Raw genomic sequence first — 14,107 nt, forward strand, 5'->3', positions numbered from 1 at the left:
GAACTGTCTGTAGAGCTCAGAAACAGGTTTGCACCAAACCAAGCATCTGGGGAAGAGTTCAGAGAAATTCTGCTGCATTGAAGGTTCACAGAATCACGTAGCCTCCATTATCCATAATGGTGGAAGTTTTTTGGAACTAGTAGAACTCTTCCTAGAGCTGGCCTTGTGGAAAATGTGAGAATGATTGATGGGGGAGTTGGTTGGTTTGGTGGTCAAAAACCTGATGGTCACACTAGTTGAGCTCCATGATCATATGTGGAGACAGGAGAAACCTGGAGGAGAAACTCCATCGATCTGAGCTTTATGGCTGCGTGGCCAAACTCAGTCCTCTCCTCAGTGAAGACCATAGACTGTATAAAAACAGGTGAAGACACAGGAAAACAGACTTGGAATTTGCAAAAAAGCACCTAAAAGACCCTCAGACTGTGAGAAACAAGATTCTCTGGTCTGATGAGCCTCAATTCCAAGTATCAAATAATGATAAAAATATAAAATAATAAAAATATTGCATGACTACAGGAAACCATTTATAATAAAATTTGCATGATTATAGCAAAACATTGAGAACTTGCAGCTATAATTTTATTTTTTACTTAATAATATGTATATAATTTGCTGTGTGCTGTTTTTTTATTTAGTTTGATTGATACCCCAACTATTGATTTGATCTATACATCTATAGAGTAATTAACATTTTTACCACTAACATTTTTCAAAAATAGCATGGAGTTAAATGTTAATTTGGAAACAACAACAACAACAAAAACAAAAACATAAATTGTGAGAGAGAGATGATTTGATATATTATGAACTATCGTTACATTGGATTGAAATCTGACACATTCGGTTCACGATTAGCCAAGTCTAAAAACAATATATGCTGCTGGCCATCAAATATTACAGTACATTAATCAATTAACGTGCGGAACAAATCCATAATTAAGGTGTTTTTAACTTTTAATCGTTGCTTCCGGTTAAAATAGTCCTATATTCATAATATTGCTTTCTTTCTCTAGGGAATAAAAGTCGTCCCACCTGAATCAGGACAATATGCACAGATAAAGCACCGTTTACAAGCCAAAAACAGCTTTAAACAAATATGTGGGTGGATTTTGATGTGAGAGGAAACAGGAAGTTGACTTTATTTTTTTCAGTGGAGCAAGTGCTTTTATGGATTATGGACTAAAATTTTGGCCAGAAGTGAAGGTTTGTAGTTAAAATATATGCTTACAGCTTTTGGCTTCACAAGACTGGAGTGGATTACTTGTGGACTCTTTTTTTTTTTTTTTTCTTGTTGTTGCATGTGTTTTTATCAGCTGTTTAGACTCTCGTTGTGACGGCACCCATTCACTGCAGAGGATCCATTGCTGAGCAAGTGATGTAATTCTACATTTCTACAAATCTGTTTGGATGAAGAAACAAACTCATCTACTTTCTGGATGGCCTGAGGGTGAGCACATTTTCAGCAAATTTTTATTTTTGGTGAACTGTTCCTTTAATGCATGTCCACACACTGTCAACAAACACTCTCTGATGTATGTCCATTGATCAGACACTTCCAGTTCACTGCAGGAGTATAATCGATCAAACAGAGTCACACAGGGACAGAGTCACTGTCAGGACTCAGGAACAGAACAAACTAAAAGTTACTTTAATGCATGAGTAGCCTGGAAAACCGAAGACACATGAAGCTGTTATTGTTTCATATTTAAAAGTGTAGGATGTAAATGGAGGGCCGCAGGTGAATCATGAGCCTCGTTCAGTCTTTAAATAGCGGAGGTGAAGCAGTGAAAAATTAATTCAGTTCATATCACGTGTTCCTCTTGAATCTGGGAAAAGCATTTACACTTATCTATCCAGAGATGCTTTGGGTTCTTTTGGGTTATTTAAATTATTTAAAAAAATAAAATTCATACTGTGAGCGAGAAGTTAAAACATACTATGGCTATTTAAAATATTAATACTGTATTTACTTAAAAATGGTTTTGTTGCATGATGTACATGAAGCTTTTGAAATAAGATGGGTAATATTGTCTTGTATTGAGTGATTTTTATTTTTTTTTTACAACTAAATAATGCGGGGAAAAAAAACATAACTGTTTAGGAAATGAGAAATGGTGCCTATAATTTCTTATCTTTTAAGTAATAATGTTTTCCTAATTTGCCTAATGCCTAAATGTCTTTTAATTTATACCCTGACTATTGGTTTCATCTATATATTTATACTAGTATTTACTTTTCAGGTTTCTTGAGCAGAAAATCAGCATATTAGAATGATTTCTGAAGATCATGTGCTGAAAATTCAGCTTTGCATTACAGGAATAAATTACATTTTAATATAGATCACAATAGAAAACTGTAATGATTAAATTGCAATATTTCACAATATTATTGATTTTACTCAGTTTTTGATCAAATAAATACAGCCTTAATGGGAGTAAATTGACTTTCAAAAACCTTTAAAAATTTTACAAACAATAGTTTAAGAAATAATAATAGTGATGCTTTTTTTTTTGCTATTCACATGATTATAATGAAGGCAAATCAAGTTTGGCAACACAGAATAAAAGTAATGTCACCAAAAGGTGTCCTTTATTGTATCAAGAAAAGTTACTTTACAAAATCATTGAACAAAATACTTTTTTTTTCCCTCCACAAACTAAAAGTCATTCTTTTTCATGTCACCATTAAAAAATTTGATCTGCATTTATAAAACATGTCTGGAAAGCAACAATCACACCTCATGCACACCGATGATGTCATCACACAGCGACACACCTGTCTCTTCTCTCTCTCACACACACACACAAACTCATCTACATGTCATAATATGTCCTACATATCTACAGCAGGCAATAAATAACAGTGAACACTACGCTACATACGAAAAGCTCCCAAAAACACCTAAAGCAAGGTACCATGGGAAAAAGATTTGGGTACAAAATAAACTCAGAACAGTGTTTACAGACTATATTCAGTAACATAGTGTAAATCAGCTATAAACAACTCTCTTTTGTGTAAAAACACAAAAAAAAGTGTGTGTAGAGGGGTGTGATAGTGTTTTATTTTTGAACGAGTGTTATACATTTTATTTGAATTTATTGTGGGTTAGGTGTTTGTTTTCTTCAGAATTTTTTGTTATGCTGGTTGAAAGTCTCTTCACATCCAGATAGCAATCATTAAGTTAAGTGGTCTAAATGTATTTTTATGTATTTATATATCCCTTGGAAGGCGTAGGACCAAGAAATGTTCGTCCAATCAAAACGCTTGGTCTGTTCTGTCCGGGTGGGATGTTTGCTTTCAGTGCTATCAGGCTAAGGTTAGAATTTTCCAAGATCTCCTACTGCACCTTTAAGATAATTTTCAACATTTTTGTTCACAGAAAACTAATCGTTTGATAAAAAGGACCATATAAAATCTAATTAATACTGAAATTTTAATTAAAAACAACAACAACAACAAAATTTCTGGCAGCGTCATAATGTTCAAAATTATTTTCAGAACAGTTAATAGTCAAAATAAAAATAAAATACAGTATAAATTAAAAAAAATCTTATATCTGTAGTCCAAAATGCATATAAATAAATACAAAAATGAATAAAAATTATTCTTGGCATAGAAAAATCATAAAAAGAGTTTTTATCATTAATATAAAATTGTCTATTCAGTTTAGCTTCTAGATGCCAAAGCCCTGCCTACTTGAAGGCCTCTGGGATATGGTTCATCTGCATACTGGTGGGTGGGCTCGAGATGCCCTCTGACCAATCAGACAAGTTGGAATGTGGAGACGAGCTTGACCATTGGTCGGGAGATCCAGGGGAGGGTGTGAGGAACGGGTGGTCGGGAACCTGCAGCTGGTGACTGGGAGTGTTGTCCATAGGGTTGGAATAGCTATGTTGAGAAGGCGGGGTCAGAAACTGTGTGCTAGAAATGGGCGGAGCCATGCGCTGGCTATCCTGCGAAAGGATGGTCTGGATGGGGGCGTGTCCTGAGCCGGACTGAAGATCCAGCCCAGTTAAGTCGCCTAGGAAATGATGAGAGAGGGCGTGGCCAGATGCGGCACTGTTTTGGTGCTGCATAGGCACCATATTCTGATGGGCGTGGTTGGGAATCATGTGCGACGGCATGCCGAGGTGGCTGCTTTGCAATGTGGGATAGCCCATGACCTGTGACATACTGGTGGAAGAGAGCATTGTGGGCATCAGGGTTGTGAAGCCTGCCTGCTGTTTCTGCTGCTGCACCCTTTGCAGCCAATCGCACGCCGCCGTTTGAGCTCCACCTCCATTGTTAGCCACTGGCAGATGCGATAAGCGAGGAGGAGGAGCAGAGTCAAATGGCTTCCCTAAGCTCTGAAGAGCTCCGCCCATGTGGGTGTCGGCCAATCCTTGGAGCTGATTCAAAGTGATGGGCGGGGACTGTTGAAACGGTGATGTCATCGTAGGTGGGGACGAGACATCCGACAGGTAACCGTGGGGCGACTCCAGCGAATCGACAGGCGAGAGGACGCCCACTTCCATAATGCCTCCATTTTTGCCATCTCCAGCCTTTTTCTTTTTCATTCTCATGTCTTTTCCGCTGTCCTTCCCTCCTACGCCTTTACTGCTCGGTTTCCGCGCTTTCTTGGCCGTGTTGTTGTTGTTGGCGCCGCCCGGGCTGGGTTTGATGCCCAGGTAGGTGTTGGGCGAGCAGAGAGGGGGCGATAGAGGCAGCGCGGCACTCTGGACCAGGTTGTATTCCTCTAACAGACGGACGATGTCATGGTGCATGCGTTCCTGCGCGATGTCGCGTGGATGCTGGTCTAGGTGATCGGTGATCTCACGGTTGGCCAGGTGATCAAGCAGGACTTTAGCGGTTTCGTAACTGCCCTCACGAGCAGCCAGGAAAAGTGGTGTCTCCTCCTGCAAACCAAGGGTATTATCGTTAATATTTTTGTTACTTGAAAGCTGAAATAAAATAAATAGTAGATGAAAGTACTAAAATTACTAACTGGAAATAAATAAAATAAAATATTAAATTAAATCCTAAATATTTTTACATTTGATTATTATTAAATTATATTATTCTTATTAATACTACTACTGTAATAAAAATAACCAAAAAATAACCAAAAAACAAAAGTTAAAAAGAAAATCTAAAATGTAAACATAAAAGCCAATTCAAAATATTGATAAAAAATATTAGAAGTAAATAAACAGTGCTAAAATAACACTGCTACAAAAACACAAGGTACTATTTTTTTAATGTGCACTGATGAATCATGCTTAATAGAGCTTTAATGCTTTAATATTTAATGTGATATATTTGATGAAAAACAAACTAAAACGGAAATGAGAATTTTTTTCCTTGGCAACTAAATGAAATAAGTTTAAAAATGAAAACCAAATAAATAAATAAATAAATATTAATAAAAAAACTAACTAGAAATAAATAAAAATGAAAACCAAGCTAAAAAAAATCAACAAATATTAATAAAAAAAAATGGGGGAAATGGGGGCTAATAAAATGGTAAATAGGTAAATTAATTAATTAATATTTAAGTTAAAACTTAAAATGTAAAAATAAAAGCAAATTCAAAATAATAATAAAAACTATAATAAGTATATAAATAATACTAAAATAACACTGCTACAAAAACAAGTTTTTCATTTGGAATAATAAAAAATAACAGTTATAATTTTCAATTATAAATTCATTGACACTCTGATGCACAAACCCACCTTGTTATTCTGTAGGTCTTTATTTGCTCCATTCTTCAGAAGAACGACAGCAGCGTCCACATTATTAACTGCAGCCGCCCAGTGAAGAGCAGATTTACCTACAGAAACATAAAAACAGTCAGTTAGTGGGGACGGCCATGCATCCTCAAAATAACACCTAAGAAAGATGTTTTGAGAAATTTATTTGAGCATATAACGTTTGTTTGTGTTCATACCAGAATCATCAATAGCATTGGGATCTGCATGGCAGTTAATGAGCTCTTCAACCATTCCCTCGACAGCCAATCGGGTGGCCAGGATCAGCGGAGTCGTTCCATCATGCATACGGGCGTCTAGATCCGTTGCTCGGTTCCGAATAAGAATCTGTGGCAAAACACAAGGCAATGTTTTAAGAATATTCAGCAACTAAGTCCAGCTAAAGAACATCACATTACATGCTATAAATACAAAATGTGCACAAAACAAATTATCCATCAAATATTATACATTATTATATTATAGATATTATATATCGACTTTATATATTAAAATATACATTTATACATGAAATAATCATTTAATATATTATTAAATTGTAATATAAAAAGGGGGAAAGGAGGGAAAGGAAAGAATCTTGAATCCTAAGGCAGGTGTGCTAGGCTTGTTTGCTGGATGTTGGATGGAGTTGTGTTTGCGTTTTGTGGTTATCCTTGTCAGTGGGCAAAGGTTTTCTTTATTATTATTGGGAGTGGGGGCGGGGAGGAGGGAAAGAGAAAATAATTCAAAAAGAAATGAATACTCTCAACATCCACAAAGTAAAGTATCGAGTGCCACAAGGATCTGTCCTAGGTCCTCTGCTATTTTCAATATACATGTTGCCCCTTGGTAATATCATTAGAAAATACGGGATTAGTTTCCACTGTTTATGCTGATGATACTAACTATATATCTCAACAAGACCAGGTGAAACTTCTTAATGATCTAAGCTAACAGAGTGTGTTAAAAATTTAAAAGATTAGATGACCAATCCTATTAAATTCGGATAAGAGAGCGATATTACTTATTGGACCAAAAAACATTACACAGAATTAGTTGATTACAATTTGCATCTAGACAGATGTACTGTTACTTCCTCTACAGTCAAAAATCTGAGTGTTATATTAGACAGCAACTTGTCTTTTGAAAATCATATTTCCCATGTTACAAAAACAGCATTCTTCCATCTTAGAAACATTGCGAAGGTACGAACATGTTACCTGTTTTTTTCTGATGCAGAAAAGCTAGTTCAATGCGTTCATGACCTCTAGATTGGACTATTGTAATGCACTGCTAGCTGGTTGTCCTGCTCTTCAATAAACAAGCTACAGGTAGTCCAAAATGCAGCGGATAAGTCCTTACCAGGTCAAGAAAATATGATCATATCTACCCCCAATACTACAGTCTCTGCACTGGCACCTATTAAGTTCCGTATCAGTTACTAGAAATATTATTACTTTACTTTTAGGCCCTTAATGGTTTAGCTCCTGCGTACCTAACTAGTCTTCTGCTACCACGCTACAATCCATCACGCTCCCTAAGGTCACAAAACGCTGGACTTTTGATAGTACCTAGGATAGCAAAGTCCACTAAAGGAGGTAGAGCTTTTTTGCATTTGGCTCCCAAACTCTGGAATAGCCTTCCTGATAACATTCAGGGTTCAGACACACTCTCTCTGTTTAAAAAATCTAGATTAAAGACACATCTCCTTAGCCAAGCATTCACATAATGCATCTCATAACCTTGTACTTCTGTTACATCTGTCCAAATGCACATTTTCATTCTTTTGCTTCGGTTGAACACATCATTTTTTGCTTAGTTGGAACAGCAGCTACACTAATTTTTCTCTATTACCTTCTCTGTTTCTGCCATGGGATTGGCATCCCGTGGTAACTAGGTATTACACAAACTTCAGCCCTTACAAAAACCTGAGATGACCGAATACCCGAGAAGAGATGATGCCAACCCCCTAGAGGACCTCAGATGATGCAAACCCTCAGACAACATACAAAACTACAAAATTTTGCTATAATGGACATCAACTTGATATAGTCACCAATGATAAGCTATTACTAAATATAATGTAGAATCTTTAATCTTCTGTAAAGCTGCTTTGCAACGATTTGCATAGTGAAAATATTTGCATACTCTTTATATGTATATTACAAAAAAATTTTAACTGCAAAATAAATGTCACATACCCTTCTATGAAAGACAGCAAATATAAAATAAAAACTTAATTGTTTTAATGAATTATGTGCAGTGTTATTTTAGTATTATTTGTATTAGTACTATTTAGTAGTACTATTTACTGTTCGCTTTTATTTTTATATTTTATATAATTTTTTTATTTTCATTTTAGATTACATTTAAGTGTAAGTTTAAATAGAACTTTATTACATGTAATTTTATTAGTTTTAGAAATATTTCTATTACTATTATTATTATTGTTGTTATTTATTAAGTTTTCATTTTAGTAATTTAAGTACTTAAACTTATTTTAGTTAGTTGCCAAGCCAACATTTTAAATTTTAATAAAAATTAAAAAGTTAAAATGAAAGTTTTTTTTAAATATCTAATATTTATTTGATTTTATTTCAATTACCATTTTTTTAATTAATTAATTTAAAGAATTAATTAATTATTATAATTATATACTTATAATTAATTAATAACATTTTTCAAATTTAGCTATCAATAACATAAGATTAAATATTATTTTATAATATTATTAAAATTTAAATCAATTAAAATTTAAAGTATAGCATTTAAAAGTATTATTATTTTTATTATTATTAACATACTGCTACTCCTACTATTATTAAAAATACTATTAATAACATCTTGTAGATGTTGATGCTTTCACACAAATTAAATTAGTTTAGACCCTCCTGAATCATGAAAAGATGGATATAATCGGTATTTTTGTCATTTACCTGGAAGACTCCCTGTGCGTCAGCAGCAACAGCGGCGTGGAGAGGCGTGCGGCCCATGTTGTCCTGAACATTAGCGTCGGCGCACGACTCCAGCAGGCGTTTGGCGGCATCTGAGCGGGCGTAGCGGGCAGCCAGGTGCAGCGCTGTCTCGCCGGTCCGGTCCGTCTGATTGTGCAGGTTGGCGCCGTGGTAGATGAAGTCGGTGATGACTTCGGCAGAGGGATCGTCTTCTCCCTCGCCGTTTTCGTTCTCCAGACCTCCGCCGCTGCACGACGCAATCATCAGTGGAGTGAAACCGTCTACGAGAGAAACCGAGGACAGTTTTAAAGAAAACTCCAGAGTTGTCATCAGTAAGTGATGGTAAGGGTGCAAGCGCTCACCAGGCCCGCGGACATTGACGTCCATGCAGTCGTTCTCGATCTCGCCCTGTGGTGGAGTCGGAGCCATAGAGTTCAGACGCAGGTCGGCGGCGTCCAGGTGCTGCTGTGTCCACTGCCGGTGATCCAGCTGTCCGCTCATGTCCAGAATAGACTGCTCCTCATACTGCACACAAATACACACCGTTACACATCCATCCGGAGTCATGGAGTAGCTCTAACAGACAGCAGACGATGTTTCATCACTCACCCGGAACCGTTTAGCCGTGTCGTCTTCTGCCCATTCGCTCAGTTGTTCATCCATCAGAGAGCTGTCCGAGTTTTTCAGAGGCCTGATGGGAAGTGGAATGTTATCATTAATGTGAGTGATAAAAGTGGAAAACAGTTACGTGCAACTACATGATGTCTGTTTTTGTAAACTTTAGGAACAAAAATGCATTTTATATATTATTAAATGGAATTATAAATGTCACTTAGACTAATATGAAATATATTCATTAGCAGATATTTTAATAATGATAATAATAAAAAAAAGAGACAGAATAATACAAAAATAACACTGCACATAAGTTTAGGTGCAAAATATACAATTTTACAAAATTATCATTTAGTCCCTTTAATTGTTATATATTTTTATACATTTTATATAAGTATTATTAAACTGCATTATAAAAGTCACACTTAGGTGAAAGACATTCATTAGCAAACAGATCTATTACATTATATTAGAGGATATTATACTACATTATAACTTTTTGTAATGAATTTAATGAATTATGTGTGGCATTATTTTAGAATTATTTATATACTTTTATAGTATTTATTAAAATTTTGAAGTAGCTTTTATTTTTGTATTTTCAGTTCTCATTTTAATCTTAGTTTTAGTAATTTTTTAATGTGCTTTAAAAAAAAAACCTTAAAATATTTTCATTTAGCTTTGATTTTATTTTATTGTAATTTTAGTACTTCAACTTATTTAATTTAGTTGCCAAGACAACATTTTTTTTTCTTTTAATTTAAGTTTTTTATCTAATATTTATATATGACACTGTCTTTTTGATCACACACTCACTTGAGTCCAACAGAATCCTCTCCAACTGGTTCCCTTCGTTTCTTTTTGGGTTCTGTGACTTTAAACCCCTCGGGGAACCAAAGCTGCCCGTGTTCCCTCTTCCTCTTCCTGGAGACCACGACGCCCACAGCCGCCAGCGCCAGAACCGCCAGAGCCAGCAGCACCAGGAACATGGGGTACATCTCTCCTGTCTTTGTGGGGGGGTCCTCACCTGCACACAGACACAGTTATTAATGCAGAGGTGTGTAGAGTATGATTTAGTGTTACAGTTAACTAAAATTGTTAAATCATATGAAAAATATTCAAAAATTGGAAATGCTACTTGGCAAGTAAACTGAAATAAAATGAGTTTAAGTACTAAAACTGAAATAATTTAAAGCTATAAAGAATAATAACAAAACTAATAAAAAGAACAAAAGAACAGTTACAAAAATTAAAATGAAAACTGAAAATTAAAGCTAAAATATGAATATTAGATGAAAAACAAATGAAAATTAGAAATGTTGCTTGGCAAAAATTATAAAATAAAAGTAATTTAAAGCTATATATATATATATATATATATATATATATATATATATATATATCTATATATAAAAAACTAATAAAAAGAACAAAAGCACATAAGCAAATCACAAAACTTAAACTAAAATTAAAACGAAAACTGAAAATTAAAGCTAAAATAAAATGAATATTAGATAAAAAAAAAAATAAAAAAAATGAAAATTTGAAATGTTGCTGGGAAACTGGAATAAAGTAAGTTAAGTTTAAGTACTAAAATGACTAAAACTGAAATAAAAATAAAGATAAATAGAAAACTTTAAAAAAAACGAATTTAAAGATAAAAACAAACTAAAATTAAAAGAAAACTTTAAGCTGAAATAAAATAAAAACAAATATTAAATGAAAAACTTGAACGAAAATTAGGAATGTTGAAAAAAAATATATACTAAAACTGAAAATAAAAACCAAAACTGAAATAAAAATGATTTATTCATAAATATAAAAGTTTAAAAACCACTAATAAAAAAAAAAAACAAGTGCATAACAAAATTACTAAAACTTAAACTAAAATTAAAATGATTTTTTTTTTAAATAAGCTAATTCAAAATATTAATAAGTACTATAATAGTACATAAAAATACTAAAATAACAGTGATTTTGGCATAAATGTGGCACTCACTTGTGACGGCCTCGATGATGTAAGGAACATTGAGATTCCCGCTAGAGGCCAGCGCTCCGAGGAAAGCCGCCACATCCGTGGCACTCTGGAAACACTCGTCAGACTGCTGGTAACACTGACGGTTGTCAATCTCTAGATAGACGATAGACCTGCAACACATAAACAGTTGAATATCACAAATATAAAGCACCATTATATGATTAATTGCATTTAAATATTCCGATTTAACAGTGTTTTGTCTTCACTCACCCTTTGATCTCCATCTGATCGAGTTCTCGTCGTAGGCGGGGCTTCATGAGGGCCGTCAGGCTCCTCCTGGCGCGTTGCAGCAGCTGGGCCGGGTCTGTCCAATCAGAGTGCTTGTGCTTGCTCAGCTCGTGCTCGTTGCCGTAGTACGGGAAAATGAGCGGCTCTCCGTTAGGGTCACGGCGGAACACCACGTTGGTATGCAGCAGTCCGCTCAGCTCGCGGAGGAAAGACGAGGAGCGGTTGCGAAGCTCGTCTGGTGGGATGTGGACCACTAGAACCAGACTTCCCACAGCCAGTTTCTGAGGAACGTCATCAGCGCAGTCCAGACCGTCCCATTCGCACTCAGCGTTATTACAGCCCTGATCGCAGTGACCATCTGCATAGTGATCCCTACAGTACTGATCGTACAGCGGACTGAAGACAGAGATTGAAGGTTAGGGTTGAGGTAATTTTATTACAATTTTATTATATGTAATTATTATTATTATTAACATAATATTATAGGATGCATTTCCTAAGGGTAATAACAGGCTGCAAAATTTAAATTAATTATAAAGTAATTAAAAAAAATATTTAAAATAAAAATAAAACCAGACCATAAATCTACCAAAATCAAAACTGGAATGAAAATGAATGAAACCTTATTGGAAATATTAAATATTTAAATAAAATTTAAATAAAATAACATTGACAAATGATTTGAAATTACAGTGAAAATTGAAAAATATAAAAATAAACGATCACTCAAAATATTAATAAATAAATTAGTAGTACATAAATAATACTAAAATAAACCTTGTGACAGCCTTGATGTTGTAAGTAACATTTAATTATTTATTCATTAATCATTATTCATTAATAATTTTTTCATGATTTTCTCCCCGGATTTTTCTATTAGACTATTTTTCTATTATTTTCCAAAATTAATAAAAGATTGTAAAAATTAAATGACAATGAAAATCCTTAATGAAGTAATTAAAAAAAAAGATTATAATTATATATATATATATATATATATATATATAGATATATATTAAATTAAATAATATATATATAATACACCACACACACACACACACACACAAACACATATAAAAAACTGCAAAAATAAAATAAATAAATATAAAAATTATTTAAAAAAAAAACAAGCCCCTAATGATGAAGCAAAAAAAAAAAAAAGACTGTTTAAAATAACACTCAATGTTTAATTATAAATATATTATATAGTAAAACAGTAACACAAAAAAATAATACAAATAAATAAAAATATAAAATTGAAACATTTAATTAAATGAAAAATAAATAAATTTCACTCACTTGCACTGCCCCTCCAGTCTTTGGCAGTCGAATCCATCATACAGGCAGCCAGCGTTGGCGCACTGCTCGTCACATTTACCGTCGTTGAAGTACCTCCAGCACTGCAGGGCGGTGCTACAGTTCTGCCACGGGTCGTCGAAATTCAGAGAGCAGTCACCACCGTCCCATCCGCACTCGTGATTGTTACACTGGGTGTCACAGATGGCGTTTCCGCCCCTGCCTTCACACTGAGCGATTTCACATCGGATCTCCACCGGCGGCGGGGCGATGTCTCGGCCCTGCCCTCCTTTGAAAGAGTAGTCAAGGATGTGGCAGAGCAGTCCGTTGAAGTTGGCTGGACAGGAGCAGCGGAAGAACGGGGCGTCGTTGATGGGTTGGCAGGTGCCGCCATTGTAGCAGGGGTTGTTGAGGCAGGGCGAGTCCATGCGTGTTTGGCACTCGTGTCCGCTGAAGCCTGGCAGGCAGAGACAGCGGGGACTCAGGTGTCCCGAGACACAGGTAGCGCCGTTACGACAGCGCAGGGAGCCGCAGGACTGGGCGTCATATTCGCAGGAGGAGCCAGAGTAACCCTGAGAGAGAGCCAAAGGTTAGCGAGCGCAAGGGGTTTCTAAACTGATCCACGAGTTTATGTGATGTGTGTTTTTACTCACCGGCTGACACTTGCAGATGTATCCGTGTTTGGTGTTGCTTGCTACAGCACATGTTCCTCCATTTTTTTTTGGTGTTTTGTCCTTGCAGTTGTTGAAAGTTTTTTAGCGGTTGTTTATTTTTTATACAAAAAACACATTTAAATAAAAATTTTCACAAAAAAAAAAAAAAAAAAAAAACAACAACAACAACATATTTCCCCTCCTAAATGCAATAAATAAACACGTTTAAATAGTTAATTACATCCGTGAAGTACAATTCTAAGTATTTTTCATATTTTTTGGTGCATTAAATTTCATTTATGCTAAAATAAATAATATCTGTGAAGTATAATTAAATATAATTTATCAGTTTTTGTTGTACTGAATTTATGCTAAAAAAATGAAAATTTAATTGTGCTGTAAATTATATCTGTGAATTATAATTCTAAGTATACTTCATCAGTTTTTGTTGTATTGAATTTATAAATAAATCAATAAATAAATAAGTAAAATGTTTAAATTATAAATTATATCTGTTAAGTACAGTTCTAAACATACTTCATATACTTTGTACTAAATTTATAAAGAAATTAAGTAAACGTTTAAATTGTA

General features: G+C 34.7%; 1 protein-coding gene across 1 annotated transcript; it reads right to left on the bottom strand.

The window, feature by feature from the left end:
• Nucleotides 1-3,543: 3,543 nt before the first annotated feature.
• LOC122141215 (neurogenic locus notch homolog protein 1-like) lies at nt 3,544-14,051 on the bottom strand. The gene is made up of 12 exons (XM_042747838.1): nt 14,040-14,051; nt 13,517-13,597; nt 12,867-13,435; nt 11,550-11,963; nt 11,301-11,449; nt 10,118-10,328; nt 9,296-9,377; nt 9,049-9,211; nt 8,669-8,967; nt 5,933-6,080; nt 5,718-5,815; nt 3,544-4,898 (listed from the first exon to the last, which is right to left on the bottom strand). Exons 1-12 carry the CDS (start codon nt 14,049-14,051, stop codon nt 3,696-3,698), a joined length of 3,429 nt encoding a protein of 1,142 aa, XP_042603772.1. The 3' UTR covers nt 3,544-3,695.
• Between the last annotated feature and the right edge of the window lie 56 nt (nt 14,052-14,107).

The sequence above is a fragment of the Cyprinus carpio genome, chromosome B21, assembly GCF_018340385.1.
Source record: "Cyprinus carpio isolate SPL01 chromosome B21, ASM1834038v1, whole genome shotgun sequence".
Classification (NCBI taxonomy): domain Eukaryota; kingdom Metazoa; phylum Chordata; class Actinopteri; order Cypriniformes; family Cyprinidae; genus Cyprinus; species Cyprinus carpio.